At 41.3% G+C, this 25,440-nt stretch overlaps 1 protein-coding gene across 4 annotated transcripts in view; it reads left to right on the plus strand.

Annotated features, from left to right (window-relative positions):
• TBX15 (T-box transcription factor 15) overlaps positions 1-25,440 on the plus strand; it is a 102,525-nt gene that overhangs the window by 40,149 nt on the left and 36,936 nt on the right. For 3 of the 4 annotated variants that reach the window (XM_060139218.1, XM_060139216.1, XM_060139219.1), the window contains exons 2-3: positions 19,619-19,832; positions 25,045-25,146. In XM_060139218.1, the coding sequence (XP_059995201.1) occupies positions 19,732-19,832; positions 25,045-25,146 (203 nt within the window). In that variant the 5' untranslated portion in view covers positions 19,619-19,731. Of the gene's footprint in view, positions 1-6,565; positions 6,792-19,618; positions 19,833-25,044; positions 25,147-25,440 lie in introns of those variants that run through there. The other variant, XM_060139217.1, reaches the window with a different exon arrangement.

Here is a 25,440-nt window from a genome sequence, read left to right on the forward strand (position 1 = left end):
ACTGAAGCTGTCTTTTCTTATTTTTCTTGGTAATGCTGTTTGAGCTCTGTCGGGTGCTCTGATTAAAGCTTACCTTTGGTAGAATGGTGAGGGGTAGTCTCACAGTTATCAAGGTATAAGTGTTGGATATTCATTTACAAAAGCAAAACAGTAACAGCAAAGCCACATCAGAGGTCACGCAGCTCAGGCTTGTCTGGAAGGCCTCAGCTCTGCCTTCTATTTGGAGTGTGCTCTGAAGGAAGGTGCTTATATATTTACTTCTGCTGCTACTGACAGGTACTTCGGTGGTCCTCATTTAATCTATCTTTATGGCCCCAAATGAGACCACATCATGAGGGCTTCTGCCCCAAGGACGCTTGAAGAGAGAGGTCCTCTTTATGCCACTGGGTCTTGGCATTAGCCAGCTTCATCCTGGGTCTTTCATCCTCAGCCCCTCGTGTTCCCTCCCTGTAGAGAAAAGTCAGACATGGCCCTGCCCCGATGAAGCTTCAGACCTCAGCAGAGAAACCTCTTCTCCACAAGCCACGTGTGCACAGCCCCCAGGGCTGTGTGACTCTTACCGTAGAGGGATACTTTCTGTTTCTGTTCCATAAGAGCCATCCTTTACAGACTTTTTGAAATCGGGACACTTCTTTCTTCACCCTCCCTATTCAGTCCTCCCAGCTGTGCCTTGTGGCCAGAATGTACTAAATCAAAGGTAAAGTATTTATTGTGTACTTATGCTAAGGGATGGTTTTTCAAGCAAGATATTAGGATATTATCTCCTATCTTTACATTTTAAATGCAAATGTTTTTCAAGGACCACAGAATGAACTATCTGAAATTAGGACTATTTTAGAGAAGTCTGGGTTGGATGATTGCAGCAACTATAGGACATAGAAAAGAAGTTTAAGACCATTCTTACCTTGAGAGTGTTTGGCGATTTTGTGAAACGCATTGAGAGCTCTGGAAACAGCTTGAATTGTGGATCACAATTTCAAAGCATCTGTGTTCTTTCCATCTGCTCACAGTTCTCTGGTTCTGATGATCTGGACCACCTTGAGCCACTGTGCTGACTGAGAAGCAGAACAACTAGCAGCTGCTTCTGTTACCCTCAGACTCGAAGGCCTCAGCTAAGGGCCTCACTGTCAGATCCCTGCCAAGGCCTTTGGCTTTCTTGAATGACTTGATCACATGCTGATGTTTCAAGGCTGGGTGCTCCCCAGCTGGAGCCCTGAAAATGCTTGCGTGGCATCCCTAGAGAAGGAAACTAACTTGAAAGAAACTCTCGCAAAGTAAATCACCAGGACTGGATGGTTTGCATCCAAGAGTTAGGGACAGAAATGAAGTGTGAAATAGCACAGATACTGATGAAGACATTAGTTCGCCATTAAAACCAAAACTGTGTCAGAACAGAGGACGTTTGCTAACATGATGACCTTGTTGGTAAAGGAGAAAGATTAGTGGCCTATCTGCTGCCTCTGGAAAACCTGGTCCACTTGGAAAGAATGACACAAAATACGAACAATGATACAATAGCCTTTATTCCCTTAAAACAGATAAGAGGGACAGCATTGCAATTCATGCATGGCAGCATTTCAGTAGAAACCTTGGAAAGAATATGATCGTGAATATGTAACATGTGGGCTGCTATTCCCTACTTCTGTGCCCATGGCAGACATCACTAATCAATCTCTTCTTCTAAGCTTGGATTGGGCCTCATACTCCTCAATTTTGTGATCTCCCATCAAATGACCAGAGTTGACATAGGTTAGTTAAAACTCATTTGTCCGCTTTGTCTAGGGGGATGTATTTTATCATGGACCATCTTGGCTCATCATTAAATTGTAAATAATGACAAGAAGGAAGTCTTTCACAGGTAGTTTAGTTTAGGTGCTGACAAAAAACATGTCATATTCTTTCTTCTAAAGACTAAGTTAGCAGAACATCTAACGCTAGAGATAAACAGTTTTGTGCGAACTGAATCCAGATGTGCAATCCTAACCCAAACCACAGTAGGATCTTTCTGGAGGGGAAGGAAGTCAGTTCCTCTGAACAAGGTCCTTTTAAGAAATGAGAATCGGGCTTCCCTGGTGGCGCAGTGGTTGAAAGTCTGCCTGCCGATGCAGGGGACACGGGTTCGTGCCCTGGTCCGGGAAGATCCCACATGTTGCGGAGTGGCTGGGCCCATGAGCCATGGCCGCTGAGCCTGCGGGTCCAGAGCCTGTGCTCCGCAACGGGAGAGGCCACAACAGTGAGAGGCCCGCATACCGCAAAAAAAAAAAAAGAAATGAGAATCAAGGCAGGATCCTTCATTAAGCATTTCCTTGCAGAGCTTAAAGAAGGTTGTAGACATTGTTGAGTCCTGCCACAACAGTGACTCTGTGGGGCAAAGAAGTGAGGCAGGCTTTGAGAGAAGAGCTACTCTGAGGCTTGGAGAGCAAAGAGACAGGAATGATGGACCCTGGAGAAGCAGAGTAACTTTATGGAAAACCTGAGGTTTCATTGGGACTGGCCTTCATTTCACACGAAGGGAGCAGAAGGCCAGCTTTGATGCAGGTCTGGGAATTCCATGGGCCTATGGACAAGACATTTCGCCATTGGATTGAACAAAACCTCCTGTCACTGGTAATGATTAAAGCAGTATGGCTATAATAACTATCCTACAGCCTCGTGACCTCCATATAAAGGGGTACGTGATAGAGCTGATCTCCTGGAATGGAGTATAAATGATCATTTAAAGAAGGAATCTGCTTGCCTCACTAGAGGGTGGGCTATTTTGCTTGATCGGTGAAAAGATGCAACATACTTTGATTAACAGGGGATCAGACTATAGTAAGATGTACTTAGCATCTAACTGTACTGTGATTTCTCGTTGATAATTCGGGATCTTGTCATATTGCAGGGTCATCACTTGGGAGATGAGCAGGTGCTATGGTTCAGAGGACATGGCAGCAAGGATATGATGGGGTCCATAGGTCAGCAGACCTGGGTGCTCGTTCCCACTCTACCACTAGGCACCCTTTGACTTTGGTCACATCTAGCGGAATCATAGGTCATGGAATGAGATGCTGGGAGGTCATTTTGTCTACATCTTTGCCTCACAGGAGCTAGGGATTATCATCTACATGTTAAAGACAAGGCAGTAGTTGCTCAGTAAGAGTACATTAAGGGCGCAACACGGGGGAGGTGTAGACGGATGAGAGGAGGGAATCCAGGTCTTCTCATGTCACTGCTCTGCTTCTGAGTCTCAGTTTCCTGTCTTTAATGGGCTCTATAAGATAAGTGAGGATTGAGCATGTGTTTAGCGCACAGGGAGAAATCTCTGTGAATGAGTTGATTGATTAAATGTAGTACTGATCACTTCCATTTCTAAGTCACTTTGTAGTTTACAAAGTGCTTTCATCTGCATTATTTTATCCTGCTGAGGACTCACAGAGTTGGGTAAGCCGTAGGATTCCGTAACCACTTTCCACGGATGCTTCAACTGAGACTCAGCAGGGTTCAGGGGCGTCCTCAAGGCCACGTCGAGGTCAGAACCAGGACTCAAGCTCCTGCCTTCTGATTCTGAATCCGGGGTTTCTTTCACCATAGAACAATAGATAATGGACAGTTTACTCTATTTATCATTCGCTTTAATGACAGCAGAGTCTTCAGCGTCACAACATGGTAAAAATAGACTGTGAGGGCAAGGAGGTTCGCGGTAGCAAACAAACTGAGCTCATCAAAATGTTCTCGCAGGCAGGCTTGGTTGCCGTGGCCTTTAGGAAAGCCTTGGCAGTCCTGCTGAGGACAGCGTCAGCTACTCACCTCGTCCAGCTTTCCCTGAGGAGCTGCCTCTTGGCTCCAGGGCCAGAAGCAGGTGCTGCCCTACAGGACACAGGGCAGGGGTGGGGGATGTGGAGGGAGAGGAAGATTTCTTCTTAGGTTTGGAGACCACGGATTGAGAGCACACCCCTGGTGTGGGGACTGGACCGTGTGTCCCACAGCAGCAAGCTTGCTTGGTTTTGGCACACAGCAGGAGAAACAGCCTAGGGACCCCAGGATTCTTGCGCCACTGAGGTTTTTCTGAGGGGCAGGGAGAAGGACACTGAGAGAGTACGAAAGAATAGAAGTAGCCAGGCTAAAGGAAAAGCCCCATTTTCGTTCACTTAAAGATAATTTCTAATCTCCCTACTTCCCAAAATGATGTGTTAGGAATTACAGTAAAAAAATTACACATGCATGTATATGTGGCTAAAATAAAGACAGATAGGAAATAAGGGCCCATACAGAGAAAGTTGGGGCGGTCCCATATGACCATTTAACAGTCCCAGAAAATGAAACCGCTTTGTCTTCGTAAGGGAGACAAAGAATATATTTCTATTAGGATGCGCCACTAGTATTCCGTGTCATATTCTTTTGAATATTTCTCCCATTGGAAATATCCAGCTAACGGGAAATGCTTTACATTACAGCAGAAGAGAGCTTGGAACATAGACAATTTTCCCACTTGAAGGAATCCTATTAAACCAGTGGTCCTTGTCCTTTTAAAGTCATAGATTCCTTTGAGAATTCCATGAATACCATACATCCTCTTCCCAGAAAAATGAAAGCTTCTACAAATTTAACTTATAATTTTAGGTCACCTATAAACCCCCAAAACCCATCCATTGACTTCAGGTTAATAACCTCTTCATTTAAAAAATTAGAAATGTATCCCTAATTTCAGAAATGCTGTCATAACGGTTTTTAACACCCTTTACTCTTCTTACTGGTGCTACTTTGTAGAATAAGAAACAGTGCTGATAGGTTTTGTGGGAGTTTTATACACTTAAAAAAACCCTCAGACTTCTATTTTTGTTTTAAAATGTTCATATATATATATATATATTTCATAACTGGAGCCATGTAGCAAGTACGGGGAAAATTGTGCCTTGTTTCAACAATTTTGCTAATTTTTAGGCTGAAAGATGACAGATGACTAGAACTTACCTTATGTTGAATTAAAATCAATATTTCTCTTAAAAAGTAAAAAAATTAGAAATTAACACTTTATGAAATAATTTTTCCTTTACAAACAGATTCACTGCATGCAATTGAGATGATTGTAATTAAAATGTAGGTCTATAGCCAGTGTCACACAAAATATTCTGATTTCTATGAAATTCCCTAGCCTGTGACATTTGTATTTTACATGTGTGATCATTGCACATTCACTTATAATTTTATCTCAGTCTTTTATTGGTTTCTTTTAAAGATGCTATATAGCGTGCATTCCATTGTAATTTATATCTGATAATGTGTAATATTTGGTATAATAAGGAAAATCTGCCTTCACTGTAAATCAATTTTGATTACACGTAGAATATGGTATATAAAGTAATACTTTAATATCTACAACAGCCCACACACCATCAATAAGATCTCATCCTCCAAACTTGTGAATTCTTGGAAAAAATTACTTCCACATGTTCCTAAAACTACTTAAGATTTTTGACTGGTTGGTGGTCTATTGATTCTAAATATCTGACCTGTCAAAACGCCATCTTTAAACTTTAGTGATGCATAGAGGCTTGGAATTAGCCAGGGCTGAATTTATTACAGAACAAAGGGAGGTGATGATTAACACACCCATTTGAGCAGTAGGGGGGAAAAATAATCCTTGAATGGATTAGATGCCCTGATCCTAAAACCACATTCTCTGAATGTTGGGTCCTTGCCCAGAAATGAGGAGAGGCCACAAACACTGATGCCTTTTAAATGACAGGGTATCTCCATGGGACTCTGGTCAGGGACACTGGGGCAGAGAGTTGAGGGTCAATTGGGAAAAAGCCTTTCTCTCTCCTGTGGTCTAGCAGAGTTGAGGACCCACACCCACTCTGTGTGTAGTAACCCTCAAAGCCCACCCGATTAGTGTTATTTAATTATCAGTCTTCCTGCCTGGCGGAGATTATGTTAAACTGTAAATAAATTAAATTTTATTTTGTTAACCGCTAACCAGGGATCACTTATAAATTTTTTTGGACTCCAGTAGGCTACTTTCAGGACTGGCATAGAGCCTGTCAAGAAGATGATGTGAATTATTACGCACTGTCCCTAGAGGCCGAGTCCTAGGCTAGCCCTTTCTATTCACTGGCAGTATCTGCTAGATTCTGAGCACTCCCAGGATGTAATTCCAGGGAAATTTATCTTTGTAAGAGTAGTCCGTGAACAGAGCACTAAACCCATTTTCTGACTGCTTTTCTCTTTTTCCTCTGCCATGTCTTACAGGCTTTATAAAAAGTATGTATTTTTTAAAAAATAACATTGTATAATAATATTGATGGAGATCGACTCTCCAACAGATGGGTCCCCTCCCGAGGAGGAAACAGACCGTTAGGAAAGTCCTTCTGACCCCCATTCCCTGGGAGGAGGAGCCCTTGAATCACAGGCCCAGGTGCTCAGGAAATCTCCTGTCACTCTGAGATGGGCCAGGACATGGTGCCGTGTCCAGAACTTCTAAATACGGTTCAGGCTGGGTCATCATGACAGATGCTGAACTGGCACCAGTATGAGGACTGGAGTGGGAACTCTGACAGTGCTTAAATGCTGCGGCCCCTGGGCTTGAACTCTTCATGGGCTGGGATTGGGAGAGGCAGTGCAGAGCCTCATGGGGAGCAGGGTGGGAGCAACGTTGGCAAGGAAATCCTGCTGCCTCTGCGACACCACCACTCCTTCAGAAGGCAACCAACACCCAACAACATACCAGCTATTTTAGAAGCTGTCCATTTCTGAATTGCTAGCACACTTGGAGGACACTCTTTCTTCAAAGGTCATTGGGACTGTTCAAGGTAGGTAGGCCTGGGGAGAAACAGAGGCATGCTATGGCCAAGGTGTTGGCTGAGGAATGAATGGAATTAAGTGACCTGGTCAAGACGGTTCGAGGAGTCAGGAATGGAGGTAGGATATTGACTCCGGGATTCCCAAATCGGCTTTTACATAGAAGACAGTGTTAGGCTATGTTTTACCCTGCTCCACTCTCTTGGCTATCACCAAAATTCCCATCAGGTGAGACTCCTTTGACAACTCAGTCTCCTCCGGGGAGGGCTTTGTAGGAAAAAAAGAAGGCAGGAGAGACACCTGGCAGGTGGACTTTTCCTGGAGGAGTCTGGGGACTTGGGATATGAGGGTAAGTTTCTGAGGTTGGCAAGCATCTTAAGCAGGGGATGGTGTATTGTAAGTACACAGACACTGCTATGAATACAATTAATCCAGAGTGTTTGTTTAACTCTTAATGCTTGCCCCCTGCCCCAAAAGTAGATTCATTTCTGTTGTTAAAGCATTTTATTTTAGGGTTTCTGAAGGTGGAGTGGATGGTGGTTAATTCAAGCTTTGGGGTAAGAAAGACCTGGATCCTTTTCTCTCTGATGCTTCTGGGTGAGTGGCACTGGGCATGTTACCTTGACTAAGTCTCAGTAATCTCACCTGTCAAATAGGTTATAATGCACAACTCTCAGGTCTCACCTTGAGGCTCTTGGGAGACTCCCTTAGGCACTAGATCTTTTCTGTCTCCTCAGTGTATATTTTCCTTAGCCTGAGCCAGAGGGTGAGAGCTCTTGACAAGGTTGTCAATTTGGAGTCAGGGGACCCTGCAGCCCCCCAGCTCTTTTCTGTCTTTCCCACCTCTTGTGGAGCAATGCCCTTGGGCTGCTTCTTCAGCCAAGGTTGATCTCTCTGCTTCTCTGTTGAAGGCTAGAATTTGCTCTCGGGGCCCCATTTCCTAACTGAAGATCCAGCCTACATCTTTTCTCAGTGGTCTAACCTGTTTTCTCTTCTTTCAGATTCTAGTCATTTTCCTTCTCAACTAGTATGGCAGCCATCATGAACCTGGAGTAGACCTACACAAAAACAGGCTTTCTTAGCTGGCATTTTTACTACTCCTTTGCTTTTCCCTCCTTCTGCCTTTCCACAATTTCTCCTTCTAACATATTCAATTCTGATAATTTTGCTTCAGGCCCTGAATTATTTTCTTCATTATGTGATATTTTCCCATTCTACATTTAAAATTTTCTTTGTTAGGATTTGCTTTTCTCCTTTTTTTTTTTTTTTTTTTTTTTGCAGTACGTGGGCCTCTCACTGTTGTGGCCTCTCCCGTTGTGGAGCACAGGCTCCAGACGCACAGGCTCAGCAGCCACGGCTCACGGGCCCGGCCGCTCCACGGCATGTGGGATCTTCCCGGACCGGGGCACGAACCCGTGTCCCCTGCATCGGCAGGCGGACTCTCAACCACTGCGCCACCAGGGAAGCCCTGCTTTTCTCCTTTTGAAAGAACACAAACCTTCTTTCTCCCTCTCAAATGTGGATTGGCAAGTGATTGGGAAAAGATCTAACCCTGTGGCCACCTCCCTTTCCAAATTATGGACAGAACTAACATTTAATATACTCCTACTGTGTGCCGGGGGCTTTACTGAGAGCCATGGGCATATCTGTTTTATTGAGGAAATTGGCTCAGGCAGGTTAAATCACTTGCCCAAAGTCATAAAGCTGGGTCTGTATGATTCTAAAGAAGGACCGTGCTCTTTCCCCCTCCTGGCAGCTCCTCTGGAAACCCCACTTCATTGCAGATAGCAGGGACGCTTGCTGTGTGGGGGTCTAGAGGGTGCAGAAGCTCTGTGTGCAGGAGTCATCCTGTTCCTGAAGGAGAAGGCATCTCTGCACCCCATCCTCTGCCAGGTCACACACACACACACACGCACACGCACACGCACACGCACACGCACACACACACACAAAAGCATCACCAGCTCCAGCACTTGTAGAAGGGCTTGCTCCTTTCCTCATTTTACCCTTGTGATCACAGGCACCTTTTCTTCTTAGGTTCACGTGAAGGAGAGTTAGTATTGAGAATTTTCTAGATGATAGACTGTGACTGCTACTCACAGAAGTGACCGAAGTCACTGAATTCATTTGATGCCCCTGAAAGATTTCGGGTTAGACCTTGCCAACTCACGGTCATGGAAGGAAAAGCTAGTGGGATTCCAATAGCTTAGGTTATGTGTAGAGGTGACCCTGTTGGGATTTTGTTGGGAACATGGCGTTCAATTAGAACACCTCATTACTAGGGATATAGTGGTCTCCTGAAGAGGATCAGAAGAATAGCATTCAAGATTCTTGATGTGACTCCAGCCTTCTTCTCTGGCCACGTGTCTTCTCTTGCTTTGCTAAACATACAGCGTTTTATTCATTCATTCATTCATTGATTCAGCAAAACCAACATTTTATTGAGTGCGTGATAGGTGCCAGACACTGTCCCAGGTGCTGAGAATACAAGAGGAATCACACAGATGTGGTCTCAGTTACTTGCTGTTCTCTAGACCTGCTTGGTAGACTTTACTCCTGTGCCTCTGCCATAAAATTCCCTTTTCCTGGAAGATCTTTCTCCTCCTTCCCCATCTCTTCCTTTTCATCTTGCACGCATCTCTCCATTAGGTCCAGAAAAGACCACCGGGCGGGAAGAAGTTCTTCTCACCTCTAACCACCCATAGCATTTTGTTGATACTCCTTTTAGATAATACATGAAAATTAGCACTCATATATCCCTTTTACTACTGATAAAGTATTTACGTAAACACACAGACACACACTTTGTTAGTGATTCATAAACATTTCACAAAGTAGGTACTAATGATATCCTCATTTTGCAAATGATAAAACTAAGGCTCAAAGAGATTAAATGACTTGTTCAAGATTAGACAGTTGGAAAAAGAAGAGATGAACTTTAGAACTTGGTCTTTTGAATTACAGTCCCTCAGCATGCTCTATGCCATGCTGGATTTTGACTCTTCTACTTTTATTAGATTATTTATTAACCTGTCCTGTCTCCTAAGTGATTTTGTAAGTTCCTGAGGATGTAGGAACGTATCTTATTTAATTTTGTGCCCCTCACATTACCTAACACATTGCCAGGCTCAGGCTAGATAATCAACTAGTATTTGTTGAAAAAATAAATAATTGATTGAATGGATGAATTCAGAAAATTACTGGAGAAGTTGTTATATTTGCCAGCCATTTAGCTCTTTTATTCATCAAACAGATGGTTCTTTATGTTTGGCTTGATAGGTAGGGGAGATTTTATTTTATTTATTTATTTTTAACGTTTTTATTGGAGTATAATTGCTTGACAATGGTGTGTTAATTTCTGCTTTATAACAAAGTGGTTGGGGAGATTTTAAACTCAGTGTAGCTGGTGGTATCCTGAGCATAATTTGAAGGGTATTGCATGTTCCTGGCTGTACTCGAATGTCTATCCTACTTACATGTTTGACATTGCCACCTCCAAGGGCACTGTCTCCTGAAGTCATAGTTAAATTACACTTGTTGCTTGGAAACTGGCTACTTAGTTCTTCCCCTTTAGCATATTAGCATGGGTTTATTTATTTATCGGTGCTCAGTGAGAATATCCTAACATGATATAAGGCAAGTTCTTCCAGGGCCTTTGGGGGAAGGCCTCCTTTTCACATCATGGAAATTAAAAGACCACTGTGGCAAACATCTGACGGTGTTAATGGTAGTAGCTGCTGTGATAATGGGGGTGGGGGTGGGAGGTTGGGAGTAGCTGTGGTTGCAAAGAGCAAATAAGCACTGGCTCAGGAATGAGCTAATGTGTCAATTCACTCAGAAAAAATGCCAGGAGCCTTGTGAAGGGGCTTGTGTTGACAGCTACTGGCCTAAAATTGCCTGGTAAATCTTGAAGACCACCCAGTCCATCAGGATCAACTTTTGGAGGACCTCTGGGGCAAGAGGTATTTAGATTTGAATATTGCCACGTGGCTTCTGACCAATTTTTGACTATTCCATTTATGCATTTTCTGTGCTTTCATCAAGAATGTTTTCTGAACCAAAAGTTGGTCTCAAAACTTTTAATTTTATGGGGAGGATGAAATATAATATTTGAAATTAGGATTGTTCTAGAAAATCCAAGACCCATATTTGTCCTTATTTTTTCTTGGCCTTCCCGACTACCTTGATCATTGGCATATAATCTTATCTGCTAATTTAGCACTTTACTGTTTATAAAGTGCTTTCATATGTATAATTATCAGTTGATTTCTCCTCAAGTACAGATATATATTTAATACTATCAAACATTTCTGTGCCCTGAACTCTGACTTAAGCCTGTGTAAACCAAATTATGTACAAGTAGGAACTACTTCAGCTGCCTTTTGTTGTCTCTCAATGCTGTCATTACACACTTCTCAAAGTCCAGACATCTTCCAAGTACTTTCTAACATTATTTTTCTTATGCTCTAGGCTAAAGCAAAAGAGTGATTTGACGCTGACAGTGATGTTCAGTGATCTCTCTGTCACATTTGTATCTTTTACATGGGGGGGTGCTGGGAACAGGAAGTGAAATACAACAAAAGAGGGCCTTTTACATTTGTTCTTACTCGTTAAATAATGTTAAGTTAGTGAAGAGACCTAAAATATTCCTGAACATAACTGCTCTGCTACTGCGAAAGGTAAATTCCCATCTGACCTGGCTTTGAATTTTCTGTTTTCCCCAAATAACTGATAATGTTTTAGTTTCCATAGAGCTATCTTCTGACCGAGCAGCCTGAACGTGAGCTCTGCATTTCCAAGTTCAGAGTGGGAAGCACAGAACTGTGCAGGTCTAGTTCTAAAAGCTGGGCAACAGTTGATGGTGGAAAGAGCATCACCTCTAGTGTCAGACTAAGTCAAATCCCACTCTGACACCTCCTAGTTATATAATGTGAGAAAAGCTTTTGCATCTGCCAGACCTCAGCTTTCTCACTTATAAAGCGGCAGCAATAATGCCTACTTCATAGGGTTTTCTGTGAAAATTGCATGAGGCTTAAATATAAATGTATACAGACTATTTAGCGTAGTGCCTGTTATTTCTCTTCTTTTGTTTGCTTCCACCTTCAAAGCAAGCTGGAGCACTAGAGGCTGAACCTTTAATGACATTGAGCCTCGGTTTGATCAACAAGAAATAGATGTAGAAATGACTGCCGCCACTTCTTTGCAAAGCCCCTTTAAAAGGCTTAGATCTCAGGGATGACGTTGGGTCCTTGCCTGTGGTCTGTATGTCAGTGAGAGAGGTGCTGGTTGTCAGGTGGAGAGTGCTTTAGGCAGCTGAAGGATATGTGCTCTCAGTCTCCCTAATTGGATTATTGGCATGGGAATTGCAGGCTTCAGGTTACCACCCCCCTTTTTCCCAAATAGAACTTGGAGGGCATGGAGGGCTCAGAGACTTCATTCCATTACTAAAGTCATCTAACAGGCTCATTTGAGTGTTTGCTATCATCATAATTTTAGTTTAATCCAACCTGGGTTATAGTTCGTTCCCTTGAAGCTCTGGACTGGGTATCAAATGTGGGCTCAGTGCGTACTCAGGTCAGTGCCAAATGCTCTGCTTCTGCTGTATTTAGAATTACTCTATGAAAAGTTTCATCACCAGATTTTGCTAAGCTATCTGATAAAATCTGATGTCCCAGAACCAATTTCCACTGCAGAGGTCCTCTGGGAATAAGAATTTACTTGAGCCTGGTACAGAGAGTGCTACCTGGGTTATAGCTTCTGATGTCTCCTATGGTGTGAATGGGAGCCCTGAGATGACTGTGGGTGGGTCTTGGTTTTAGAGACTTTGGGACTTAAGAAGTAGGCCAAGGAGTGGTTGCCCTGCTAGTATCAGTTAGGGGGCACCACTCAATGTAGTCATGTCCCAGTTATTGGCAGAAACAAAAACAAGAACGATTGTTTGATTATCACCTGGTTTGGGTCTTTCTCTTTTAATTGTTTCAAGCTATCTTCTCCCTTGGGTAAAATATGACAGCTGAGGTCCAGTCTCATGGAAGTGGCTTGTGCATCTAATCTCAGAAAATTCAACGTCTCTTATCTGACTCTGCAGTAATCTTCTACCACCCATCTTCCACATTGAAAGCAGGCTATCGTGTATCATTCGTTCAGGAGATGTGGCAAAGCATGAAACTCAGTTTATGGAATTCATAGTCTAGAAGGGAAGACCGAACCATCATCACCTACATTTAAAAGAAAACTTTGGTATAAAGAAAATAAAGTCTAAACTCCATATTATGACAAACACATTTCTCCTAAAATATAAACTCCACGTGGCCAGGGATTTTTGTTTTTTCCCTGATGATGTCTCAAGAATCTAGAAAAGTGGCACATACTAAATGTTAAATAAGTTGTTGTATAATTGCGTTGAACCTGATTTTCCAACTTATCTCTTATTTCCCCTCCCCTCTTCCCTTATGTATTTTAAGCTCTGGCCATATCTGTGTGCTTGTAATTTTCTAAAAATGACAAGTTCTTACTTATGCTATTCCCAGTACCTGAGATTCTGTCCCCATAGTTTCTTTGCTTGCTCATATTAAACTCATATAAAGCGCATATAGATTTCAAGCCCACTCTCAAATGTCACCTCATGACGTCTTCTCGATCCTCTTGTGCATTGGCTTGTTTGCTCTTCAAAGCTCCTGGTAGCGCTTTGCTCCTATACATCTGCCGGAGCACCTATCACAGTCCATCTTCTTTAACAGTTTCTGTATCCTTCCTACCAGATTGTGAGCTCCTTCAGAGCAAGAACCTGTTTTGTCTGTCTTCCTACATGAATACACAACCTGGTCTATACAAAGCAGAAATGTTTGGTGGAATAAAAATGGAATTAAAGGGGGGCTTCCCTGGTGGCGCAGTGCTTGAGAATCTGCCTGCTAATGCAGGGGACATGGGTTTGAGCCCTGGTCTGGGAGGATCCCACATGCCGCGGAGCAACTGGGCCTGTGAGTCACAACTGCTGAGCCTGCACGTCTGGAGCCTGTGCTCCGCAACAAGGGAGGCCGCAATAGTGAGAGGCCCATGCACCGCGATGAAGAGTGGCCCCCGCTCGCCGCAACTGGAGAAAGCCCTCGCACAGAAACGAAGACCTAACACAGCAAAGATAAATTAATTAATTAATAAACTCCTACCCCCAACATCTTCTTAAGAAAAAGGAATTAAATATAATTTCATATGCCTGCAATCCTTAGGAGGTAGAACCAATGCAATTAGGATTTGGCTGTAAATAATATTTGAAATGGAGATAATAATAGTAACTCTTAGAGTTGTTCTATTAACTGATGGTATGTATGTAAGGTCTTAGCAGAGTGCCAGTAAGTGCTCAATAGGTGAGCACTTAACTGTTTGGTTGGGATAGTTGTTGTGAGCTTATAGTCGTCTCACTGTCCAAAGTCACTAACATTGTTATCAGCAGAACCATTAGATTCTGTCTTTATCATACAGATATAAATGTAATTTTTGAGAAGGAAGGTATCTTTTCCTTGACCCTAATAGTAAAATAAGGAAATACTAAAGATAAGGAAACTGAGGCTTGGTGAAATGAGGTGACTTTCCAAGACCCCACTCTTGGTGGGTAGCAGAGCCCTAAAAGTAAATGTGCCTTGTTACCTGTAGTAAAAAATGATTCCTTAAAATTATTAGTTAAGTGGAGATGAAAATCACCTGGCAGACTGTGAAATATGTTCTAATAACGTCTAATTTAAAAAACAATTATTTATTTTGGTGCGCCGGGTCTTAGTTGCAGCAGGCAGGATCCTTTAGTGGCGGCATGTGGGATCTTTTAGTTGTAGCATGCGGACTCTTAGGTGAGGCATGCATGGGGGATCTAGTTCCCTGAATAGGGACCGAACCCAGGCCCCCTGCATTGGGAGCGTGGAGTTCTACCCACTGGACCACCAGGGAAGTCCCCTAATGTGGAAATGAAGTCAGAGAACACATAACTCAGGCTTTTTCTATACATGTCAACCAAATCAGCTTATCGTGGTTGGGTTCCTGCTGTTAGACTTGGTGGTCTTTAAGCTGTACTCTGAATCCATCCATTAAACATTAAACCTAAAAGAGACTTTATAGCGGCCCTAATTAAATGTGCGTGTGCCGTGCTATAAAGATCAAGGAAAATAGGGACCAGAATAGTTATGTGACTTGGCTAAGATCAAACATGTTAAGTTATTTCAGTTGTAAGGATGGCCCAAACAGTTGAAGGGTCTTACAGAATTGCTGACTGCTTTGGCCAGGGATGAATGTAGTAGGATCTTGGGGAGCCCTGATTGTTGATTCAGGAGGCAGAAGACCTACTTTGTAGGCCATGTGGTTTTCAATTTTTCTTAGTCTCAGTTTCCTCATCCACAAAATGGACATAAAAATATAGGCCATGTCTAGCTCATCCAATGGAAGTATATATTAGATAATACGTAAAATATAAATTAAGAAACTATTTTATTATTGCTACTATTTTGTATGCGTTGAGAACTGAAATTCTCTCTAAGCTAAACTCAACTTTCTCTGGGAACTTAGCGTTAACCGTATCCATTTTCTCAATATGAAATAGGTCAGAGATAGAAAATGAGTGACACAACGAATGGATGGTTAGATTCTCTTTCTTAGAGATTTTTTTTTGGATGGTAATAGATATGTTAGTTTGACCCTATGAGTCAGTCACATGATATTCTCCAGTGACTTGTAACTGGCTTAGCGCAGGTTCCCGAAGTTTTCTTCTTTAACTTCCTTAGTTATGTATAACTTTATCATTTATGTTCTGACTTACTAAAACTTCCCTTGTTAAAATACTACTCACAAGAGACGTCTGATGGCCAAGAAATCTTTCCAGATCATTCAAATGAGTTCCTAGTGGTTATTTTTTGAAGGCAGGAAGTCACAAATTGCCAAGAATGAAAAAACCTTGAAAACACAGAGGTGTTTTCTGATCTTCAAAAGACTGATTATATTTCTGAATGGATGACCTGATCTGATTGAAATAACCCACCCGCTCTGTATGCATTTCTTACATTTATGACTTAGGTAACTTGATTATACATTCTGATTAATAGCTGAAATAATTGATCTGGTTAGCCGAAATATTTTATATAACTATGATTTAGAAATACATTTTACAAAGAATTAAACTTTATTTTTACCTAGGCTGTTGACGTGGACTCTGAGATTACTATTTGAAGGGTATGGTAGAGTAGTTTATATCACAGGTAACCCTCATTACTCTCGGGGTTCAAAACAAACTATATAAAATATAATACTAATTTTGTTTCCAACCTATGGAAGTTAAGAAACAATCAAGAATGGAAAATTACATGATACATTCATGTGACTGAAAATGAGGGCTGGTGCCTGCATTCTGTATCTAAAAGTCACTTGGACTCTATTTTGTGAGGGAGTGAGAGTAGAGGAGCACAGAGTATTTCCAGGGACACAAATCACTGTCTCTGAAAATCCTCTTCATGGGAAAATACTGCCTATGCCTCCACATCTTGTCTGTTTCTTTATTAGTAACCATGGGTTCCCCAGGAATGTTCCAGCCCTCTCAGATCCCTCTGTTTTCTGAATTCCTATGAGACATACAGGAAAGTATGTCATGGTGTGGAAAACTGCATGGTAGTGTTTGTCTTGGTCTCTGATTATTTGTGAATGCTCCCAGTTTCCACTTGTACTGTAGATACCTTTAAGAGGAGCCCCACTGTGTGCTTTGATATTTCCCAGAATCTAGCACAGTGCTGGGCACATAGTAAGCGCTCAGTAGATGCATAGTTAATCAACACTAACTGGGAAATTTCCCAAGGTCTGGATTCTGCTTCAAATTATCTGAATGGTATCTCATGTAGGGCCACATGCTGATAGGTGCTTATTGATGGGTTTGATTGAAACTATAAACAGAATACTAACTCAATTCTTTAACTCCTATGATAATGTGAATTTGAGCTCTCAGTCTTTTTTCTCATTTAACTTGTCTTTCCCAGACAGTTTTAAGTTTGATGCTTCTACAGTTTTTTAAACTCCAACTTATCAATTTCTTCTTTCACAAATCATGGTTTTGGTGTTTTACCTAAAAAAAACCATGAACAACTAACAATCTATATTACACATGATTGGCCATTGAGTTACGTAGAACTAAAGTCCCAATTAAGCAATTTGTATAATGATCTTTGAAAAGGATTATCTCTTTTGACTTATTTACATGTATTTTGGACTTTTTCCTAAATAAAAGTTTTTAAGTAGAAGAAAAAAAATTTTGATGCTTCTGATTGAGGTCACCTGGGTTATCACTGAAAATTGCATTAGGAAGGAGTCTTACATTCTTTAAGCCATTGGAGGTGGAAGAGATTATAAGAGATTTCAGTTCAATCCTTTTAATTGTACTATGAAGAAATAGGTCCATTGTGGCTAAGTGACTTGTCCAAAGTTATTCATCAATCCATTTAATGTTACATTTTGAGTACCTGTTTGTTTGTTTGTTTGTTGTTGCCTCTCCCGCTGCGGAGCACAGGCTCCGGACGCGCAGGCCTCAGCGGCCATGGCTCACGGGCCCAGCCGCTCCGCGGCATGTGGGATCTTCCCGGACCGGGGCACAAACCCGGCAAAATCGGCAGGCGGACTCTCAACCACAGCGCCACCAGGGAAGCCCTGAGTGCCTGTTTTATTCCAGATGACATAGAGTGTTAAGAGCAGTCTCTTACTTCCTAAATCTCCAGCCACAGTTCCCATTCTAATCCTAACCTCAAGTTGTCTACCTTAAAAATATTATCACTTAGTGCAGTGATATCTTTCCTTTCCCCCTTCCTAAACACACATTGGAGAAATTATATGTCCAGAATTTTTGCTGGGCCCTGCCTATTTACAACTGTTTCATAACCGTAGCAATTTATGGTAAGGAGATTTCATAACACTTTGCTTCCAAAGGTAGGACAAGACTATTTTTTAAAAATCTTGCTTCAAGAAGTTCTTGAAAAATTCACAATTTTAGTGATAAGTGAGGAGCTCTTGGCATATCGCAGAAACAAAATGGGATTTGGGAATCCATGTCTCAAGGGATCAGATTACTGTGTTTGGAGAATGTGTGAGGATATCATGGCTCTGCTACCGAAAAGCAGATCACATCAGGCTGGGATAGAGCCTGATTGTCACTCAACAACTCTCACCTTAGAAAAGCAGCTCCACTTTTCTGTACTTGAAGGAGACAAATATTAGCTCCAGTTTAGTCCAAGATATAAAATGATATGCTTAGACATGTAGTATCTAGTCATATATCTTTTTAATGTTTTTGATGAAGATGGTGACTGGACCAGTGATCGTGGATCAACTAAAGATTTGGGGCAGAGACTTCCGTGTTATTTAGGAGCTTGGTTCACTTCTGCAGTGTACTGAATGTCTTCAGCAGTGATGCTGCCCGGGTTTGAGAGAGGAGCACACTAGGACTAGAATAAAAGAAAATTAAAGGTGTCATGAGAGGGGTTGTTCACAGGCCTAGAAACCTGCTCCAGTTAGTGAGGATGGCAGCAAGATGATATGGCTTTCTGTCCCAGCCTCCTTCCATCCTGCTAGTGTCAAGGACTGGTACCCAAGAGGTCCTGACCTTTGACAGCATTGAAAAGCCAGTTGTCAGAGTAAGACATCATTGTTTTCAACCTTTCTTTATGTATGTATTTAATTATGGGGGAAGCAATCGGAATCCTAGATATGAAGGGTGAGTTAGAGAAATAGGTTCTTAGACTTGGCTTGCAGTATCGTGTGACATAAGGAAACTGTACTAGCTAATCCAAGTTTGGAAAATATTAGGAGGTAAAGTTCTTGGCATAGGGCCTCTAAAGGTAAAAAATCTGAAAAATTACAGAAAATTCTCTAGTAGATCTGACTCTAGGTTTCTCCATCGGTCTACATCCCCCCTGCCTCTCCCCCCCCACCAGCCCCCTCTTCATGAGAACAGAAGACGAAAGAGGAAAGGACCATCTGGCCCAGCATGCCAGCTTTTTATTTGGTTGCTCTCAATCCTACCTTCCTGTTTGGATCAACCCTCCCCTCTGCCCATACTTCAGAAACCAATCAAGGTGTCTCCTAAACTCATTTATTCCCTTTGTTTCAACCACCTTCTTGGGTAACTTTTTCCATATGCTTACGTCCTTGCCTCACAACAGACTTTTTTTTTTTTCATCCAAAATGGCCTGATTAAACTTAGGAAAAGCCATTTACTCAAGTATACAACAAAGTGTTTCTAAAGATCCCAAATAACTTTTCATTACTTTTGATGACCAGGATATATAAATGGAGGAAAACTCACTGTGTTTAAAAATAACTGACTGAAGGACAGTGATGCTGAGTGGTATGGAATTAAAGAACACATTGTTGTTAGCATTGAATCTTTTACCCCAAGTTAAATGGTCTAATCTAGATTTGCAGCTATAGTCTGTGATGATTATTATTTTTAAAATTTGGCATTTGTCTATTTTGTTGCTCCAGTTAGGCTTCATTCCCTTCAACATGGTGACATTAGTACTCTTTATGTTGCCTATTGTGGACCAATTTTCTTCAGCTGTTGCTAAAACTTACTAAAATGCCAGATGTCATGTTGGAAACACGAAACCTGAAAGAAGGTCATAAATCACAAAAACAAACCATAAAGAAAAAATAATAAAATACGCTGAGTGCTGTGCTCCGGAGCTTCCCAGCTTTAAGTCTCCTTTTGTTCACCCCTCTCCCCACCCCATCGTGCTCCCTAACCTGCCTCCATCTTTTAGGGCCAGGGGTGTGGTGGGAGCTCAGCAGTTTCTCACCTAAGTCTTGACTGTTTATTTTGCAGATTCCGAGCAGAGCACTGGTTCAGACTCTGAGGTGATCACTGAGCGGTCTTCCTGCTCCTTTGACACTCACGCTGACCTGGGCCCTGGTGCTGCAGGCCCTGTGCCTGCTGCCATGTCTTCCATGGAGGAGATTCAGGTGGAGCTGCAGTGTGCTGACCTCTGGAAGAGGTTCCATGACATTGGAACCGAGATGATCATCACCAAAGCAGGCAGGTAAGGACAAGTTCCTTTGCAGAGCCACATTCGAAGAACAGGAAAACAAATGTAGGAGCTGTTACATTTTTGTTTTCACTTATTTGTGGTAGTAACATTGGTGCAGCCAAAGCAACTCACACTCACTTTTCAGCATCTGGATGTCTTGATATAGTGCTTTTCTTGTGTTTACTGTGATTTTGCTATTGTCCTCCAAGGACCACTCAAACCTAAATCGCCTCTACCCTCACAAACATTTTCTGCCTGCAAATGTATTCCAGCTAATACTGGAGATCCATGGTGCATAACAGTCAAACAATAGATTTCCAAAGCAAGTGTTACTTCACCAACCAATGTTTTCCAGAGAAAAAGCTTGCATCTTCTAAGGCATTTAAATCAGCCAGGTATTTTTGTAAGAATTTTGTTTTTGGTAAAATTTGGGCTTGGTGCATTTTTGGAGCCCTGCGGATTGATCCATTGTGTTTTATAGTTGGCTTGAAATGTGATTACTTTAATGGGACCTGGTGGAAACTCTTGCAAAATGATTTATGTAGGATGATAAAAGTTTTAAAAACACAGCGTCTCTTGAAATAAACACTGTTAATTAAGCTACTCCTTTATTGGTATCTTTAAATTTTTCATGGTTAGGTATCTGTTTTGTGCTGGATATTCAACATGTATTTCATTATTTAAACTTCACAGCAATCCTGTGAGGTAGGATGTGATAATTCCGTATATGGATGAGGATGCAAAAGCTGGAAGAGGTTAATTAACTTGACTAAGGCCACACAGGTAGTAAAGGGCAGCTCCAGAATTCTACGCAAATCTGTTTGGCTCCAAAACAATTGTCTCAACTGTTTGTAAGTCTGCACTGTTAAGAAATGGTTATAGCTTTCGCCCCTTGGATTTAAAATGAAAATGATTTAAATCAAAATAAATTTGGACTGAGTTTATTAGTTTATTAGTTTATATAGGAATAGTTCACTGAAATTAAAATAATTATAGTGCTTTCATATTTACAAAGTCAACCCACTGTCTCACATCACAGAGACCAAAAAGACTCACCTCATTGATCATAAGCTGTCTCCATGCACATAGACGTTTAAAGTAAAAGCATAGTTTGGTTGGGTCTAGTTCACTTGAATGCATATAGAGAAACCTCTCAATACAATAATATATCACAAAAAGGTGAGCTTAAAATGAACCTGAAGTCTTATTCATTTTCATCCTCCTCGGTAAACCCTCTTCCTTCTTTAAGTTTTAGTAGAGAATAAAACCATTAAAAAGCTTCTTAGGAGGAGCAATTTTGAAGGAGAATTACTTTCAAAATTACTTTTCGGAATTTCTTGTTTTTAAAATTGAAGTATAGTTGATTTACAATGTTGTGTTAATTTCTGCTGCACAGCAAAGTAATTCAGTTATACACACACACACACACATATACACATTATTTTTTATATTCTTTTTCATTATGGTTTATCACAGGATAGTGAGTATAGTTCCCTGTGCTATACAGTAGGACCTTGTTGTTTATCCAGAATCACTTTCAAAAACCATCTCTTTTTTGTTGCTTGTGTTTCAGTCTACATCTTGAGTCTACATTTTGAGATATGACTTGGAAAGAAACAGCAATTCAAGGAAAAAGTGTTTACTCTTTTTCTTAGTTTTTGGCAAGGGCATTGGTTTGGTGAGAGGGGAAATATTACTTTTTTTGTCTGTAAGATTTTCCAGTTTTTATTTTGGGTCTTTACTTACTACTATTATGTCTGTGTATTTTAGTCACTTTTGTTCCTGATATCATTCCCTTGTTCCCTGCACTTCAGTGAATTCAGTTTACCTGAGCACCTCCTTGACAATTCTCCTGTGACCTCATTTCATGATTTTCTGCAATGTTTACTTTTCCATATCTCTGCCTTCACAAATTCATGTTGATACCTGAATATATCCAGAGATTCCCAGCACAGACATACAGTTTGTTCTTTAATCATATCCCTTTATTTAGGTTTAGAAACTACATTCATTGCTTCCATATTGGAGTGCCTCAGCTGTTGCTGTTGCTACCAGTAACTCTGCTCAAGTAATTCCAGAACCACTCAGAAACATGCAAAGAAGTCTTCCTCTTCTGTGAATTTTTTTCATTCCCTCCCCATCCTCCAAGTTGCTTCTTTCCTTTTCACTTCATTTTTCTTCCTATGTAGTGTCTTTTTCAGTTTTAACTCCAATTTCCATTTTCTTTCTTTCTTTCTTTTTTTTTTGTGGTACGCGGGCCTGCCTCTCACTGTTGTGGCCTCTCCTGTTGTGGAGCACAGGCTCCAGACGCGCAGGCTCAGCAGCCATGTCTCATGGGCCCAGCCGCTCCGCGGCATGTGGGATCTTCCCGGACCGGGGCACGAACCCGTGTCCCCTGCATCGGCAGGCGGACTCTCAACCACTGCGCCACCAGGGAAGCCCCAATTTCCAGTTTCTTAGTTACTGTTAGTTATGTATGACTCTCTGTTCTTTTTCCCTCTCAGAAGATATTAGTCACCACCTACTTCTTCTCACATCCCAAAGTATAATCCCGTTGATTCAGAACTACTGTAGTCTACAGAGCCCTCAATCTTTGAATGCACCAACAAAACCTGCGTGATCAGCACCATGGACAGAGGTGTTTGTAGGGATAAACGGGCTTGGAAGTCAAAAGAATTGGCCTAAACTTAGGCATAAAATTAAAACCAAACACATCTCTTTTTATGAATATGAAAGATTAATTTTTCTCTAGGATGTTATGACATTACCTGATATTCTGTGCTAAAATACTGACAAAAAAAAAGAGCAACTTTGGTCAGATTTTAAGAATTGTCAGAGAATGTTAAAGCAAAAGGTCACCTTAAGGATTAGTTAGTTCCTTTCCTCTGTTTTATAGATGGTGAGGTTAAATGGCTTATCCAGAGCCACACAGCTCATTCATTTTAGAACCTGAGTTCTGAAAAGAGACAGGTAGCTTCTCTACTCAAGGTCATATAAGTGTTTCAGACAAAACAGGTATTGACTTTAAAAACATCTTAACCCCTTTTTTTAAAGTCATCAAGAAAATAAATTTATCTCTTTCAATGTAATGCAGCCTCTTTAGATGGCTGAGAGGAACCACATTTTCGTATCTCAGATAGCAAGGGAGAGGACTTTCCATCCCGGGCAAGATGCTCTCCAAATATTTATATATACAGGGCAATCATAAATCATTGTTATTAAGTCGGGAATTAATGATCTATATATACATGTATAGACCAAGGTTCCCAAATTTTTGGAAAGAGTTAATGTGAGTCAAAGTGCCTCACCTATAGTGAATGTTAGATTTAGTCATTATGAGCAACCCACCATCAAATTTCATTACCAACCATAAGACTAAAATATAAGGCTTTTGGGACTTCCCTGGTGGCACAGTGGTTAAGAATCCACCTGCCAATGCAGGGGACACAGGTTCAATCCCTGGTCCAGGAAGATCCCACATGCGGCAGAGCAACTAAGCCCGTGCGCCACAACTACTGAGGCTGTGCTCTGGAGCCGGCGAGCCACAGCTACTGAGCCCATGTGCTGCAACTACTGAAGCCTGCATGCCCTAGAGCCCATGCTCTGCAACTGCAGCAAGAGAAGACACTGCCATGAGAAGCTTGAGCACCGCAAATGAGGCGTAGCCCCCACTCGCACCAACTAGAGAAAGCCCATGCCCAGCAACAAAGACCCAATGCAGCCAAAAATAAATAAATAAATACATTTAAAGTAAAATAAAATATAAGGCTTTCTAATTAAGCTTGTGAGGGTAGAGAAAGAAAATCTACAATGATATACCAATAGAAGCTTCTGAAAAGTTATAAAGTGGGAAAGAATTGGTAATATATTATTCTTTGCAAATATTTAAGAATTAGCCATCATCCCTGTTGAAGGTCTGTGGTCCCTCTGTGCTTTCCCCCCAAATATGATTATGATGTCACCAACCTATTGCCAGAGGATATTTGCTTTTTGAGTTGTTTCTGTTGAATAGTAGAGTGTGTGACTAGCACAGAAAGCCTGTCATGTAAACAACCAGTGCACACTTGCAAGATGGCTGTCTGGGGTCAGGGTATGGTCTATGGCCGTGAAATGGAGCAAAGCCAATTAGGCCATATGTGAATCAAGCCTGTGACCTTGACCTCATTAGCACCGTGCTCTGCCCAGCTCAACTAACTGGCCCCAGATGGTTAAGCTTAATGCAGCATTTTGTGTACAAGTACTCTAGAGCACATTCAGGGCAATCCAAATTTTTGAACCAAGCACTTCTTATGTCTGGTTCCTAAATTCACGACATGCAAAAGAGTTTGATGTTTTTCTTCTTTCTTACGGTTAAAGAAGAATGGTGAATTTTGTTTTAGTCTCCTTGAAACTCAATACCTCTGTGGGGCTGCTCCCTCTTCTCCTCTTCAATTATGAGAGTAGTTGTAAAGTGTCATATCCTGACCTCGCTTGCTTTGGCAAGTTTAACAAGCCATTGTGGTAGAAACAAGGTATTGCCCAGAGGCCACTAGAATTCATTTGGTATTTGCTCCCTTTTCTGCGGTGTCCTTCCTCTGACAGACACGTTGACAGCCTGAGAACTTACAGAAATTTTTCTACAGTTTTATGCATAAAAATAAAAAGACTTTGGTGGTCCTTCATTTGGGAACTGGTAGCACATTCCTTTTTTTCTTCTTTTCTTGAGATATTATTTTTAGAGTGGTTATTTTCAAATAGACTCAATCAGAAAATATTTCATGATTACTACAATCAACTGTGACAAGCTACTTGGGGAATAAGAAGAATATAAGTTATTCAAGTATATTAAGTATAAGAGTATAAGTATATTTAAGAATGTTATAGTCTAATAGGAAATGTATATACACACATTCTATCTATTTATGTATCTCTCTCTTGTCTATCCATCTATCTCACATTAAAGATTAACTAATACTATAAACCAAGTTATGGTATGAGGTCTTTGAGTGTATGAATAATCAAACAGTTCAATTTAAGTTAAGAAGAGGTGCTATTTCAGCAATGTAAATCCTCAGCATATTTGACAGTGATAATTTCCAAAGTGAAAAAAAACAGCCAACTTTGAGAATTAGAGGATATGGGACTTTGTGTGCTTAGCATTCCTATTAAGAGACTCATCAAGCTTTTACTCTTGCTACTTCTCCCCCTCTGACTGCTGAGCTTCCTACATTATTCCCATCCACAGGAGGATGTTTCCTGCCATGAGAGTGAAGATCACTGGCCTGGATCCACACCAGCAGTACTACATAGCAATGGACATTGTACCTGTGGACAATAAAAGATACAGGTAAGGATGACTCTGAGATGTGGAACTGTGGGCATCACCAGTATCCCAGGATGGTTCTATAAACTCATTAGATGAAGCATTTTAACAGTGCACTGTACAATGTACTGGATAAGGAACAAGGATGGGGGACATGCCAATGGCCTGTGACAGAACACCAGACAGGAAGTAGTCACTAGAGGTAGGAAGTTAGACCAGTAATGGTTTGGTTTGGAATCCTCCTTACATCTCTCTAAAGAGTGGGATTGTATAAGGTCTGCCAGAGCAGCAAAAGTCAAATGGATCTTAAGTCTAAAA

This window comes from Lagenorhynchus albirostris, chromosome 2 (assembly GCF_949774975.1).
Source record: "Lagenorhynchus albirostris chromosome 2, mLagAlb1.1, whole genome shotgun sequence".
Classification (NCBI taxonomy): domain Eukaryota; kingdom Metazoa; phylum Chordata; class Mammalia; order Artiodactyla; family Delphinidae; genus Lagenorhynchus; species Lagenorhynchus albirostris.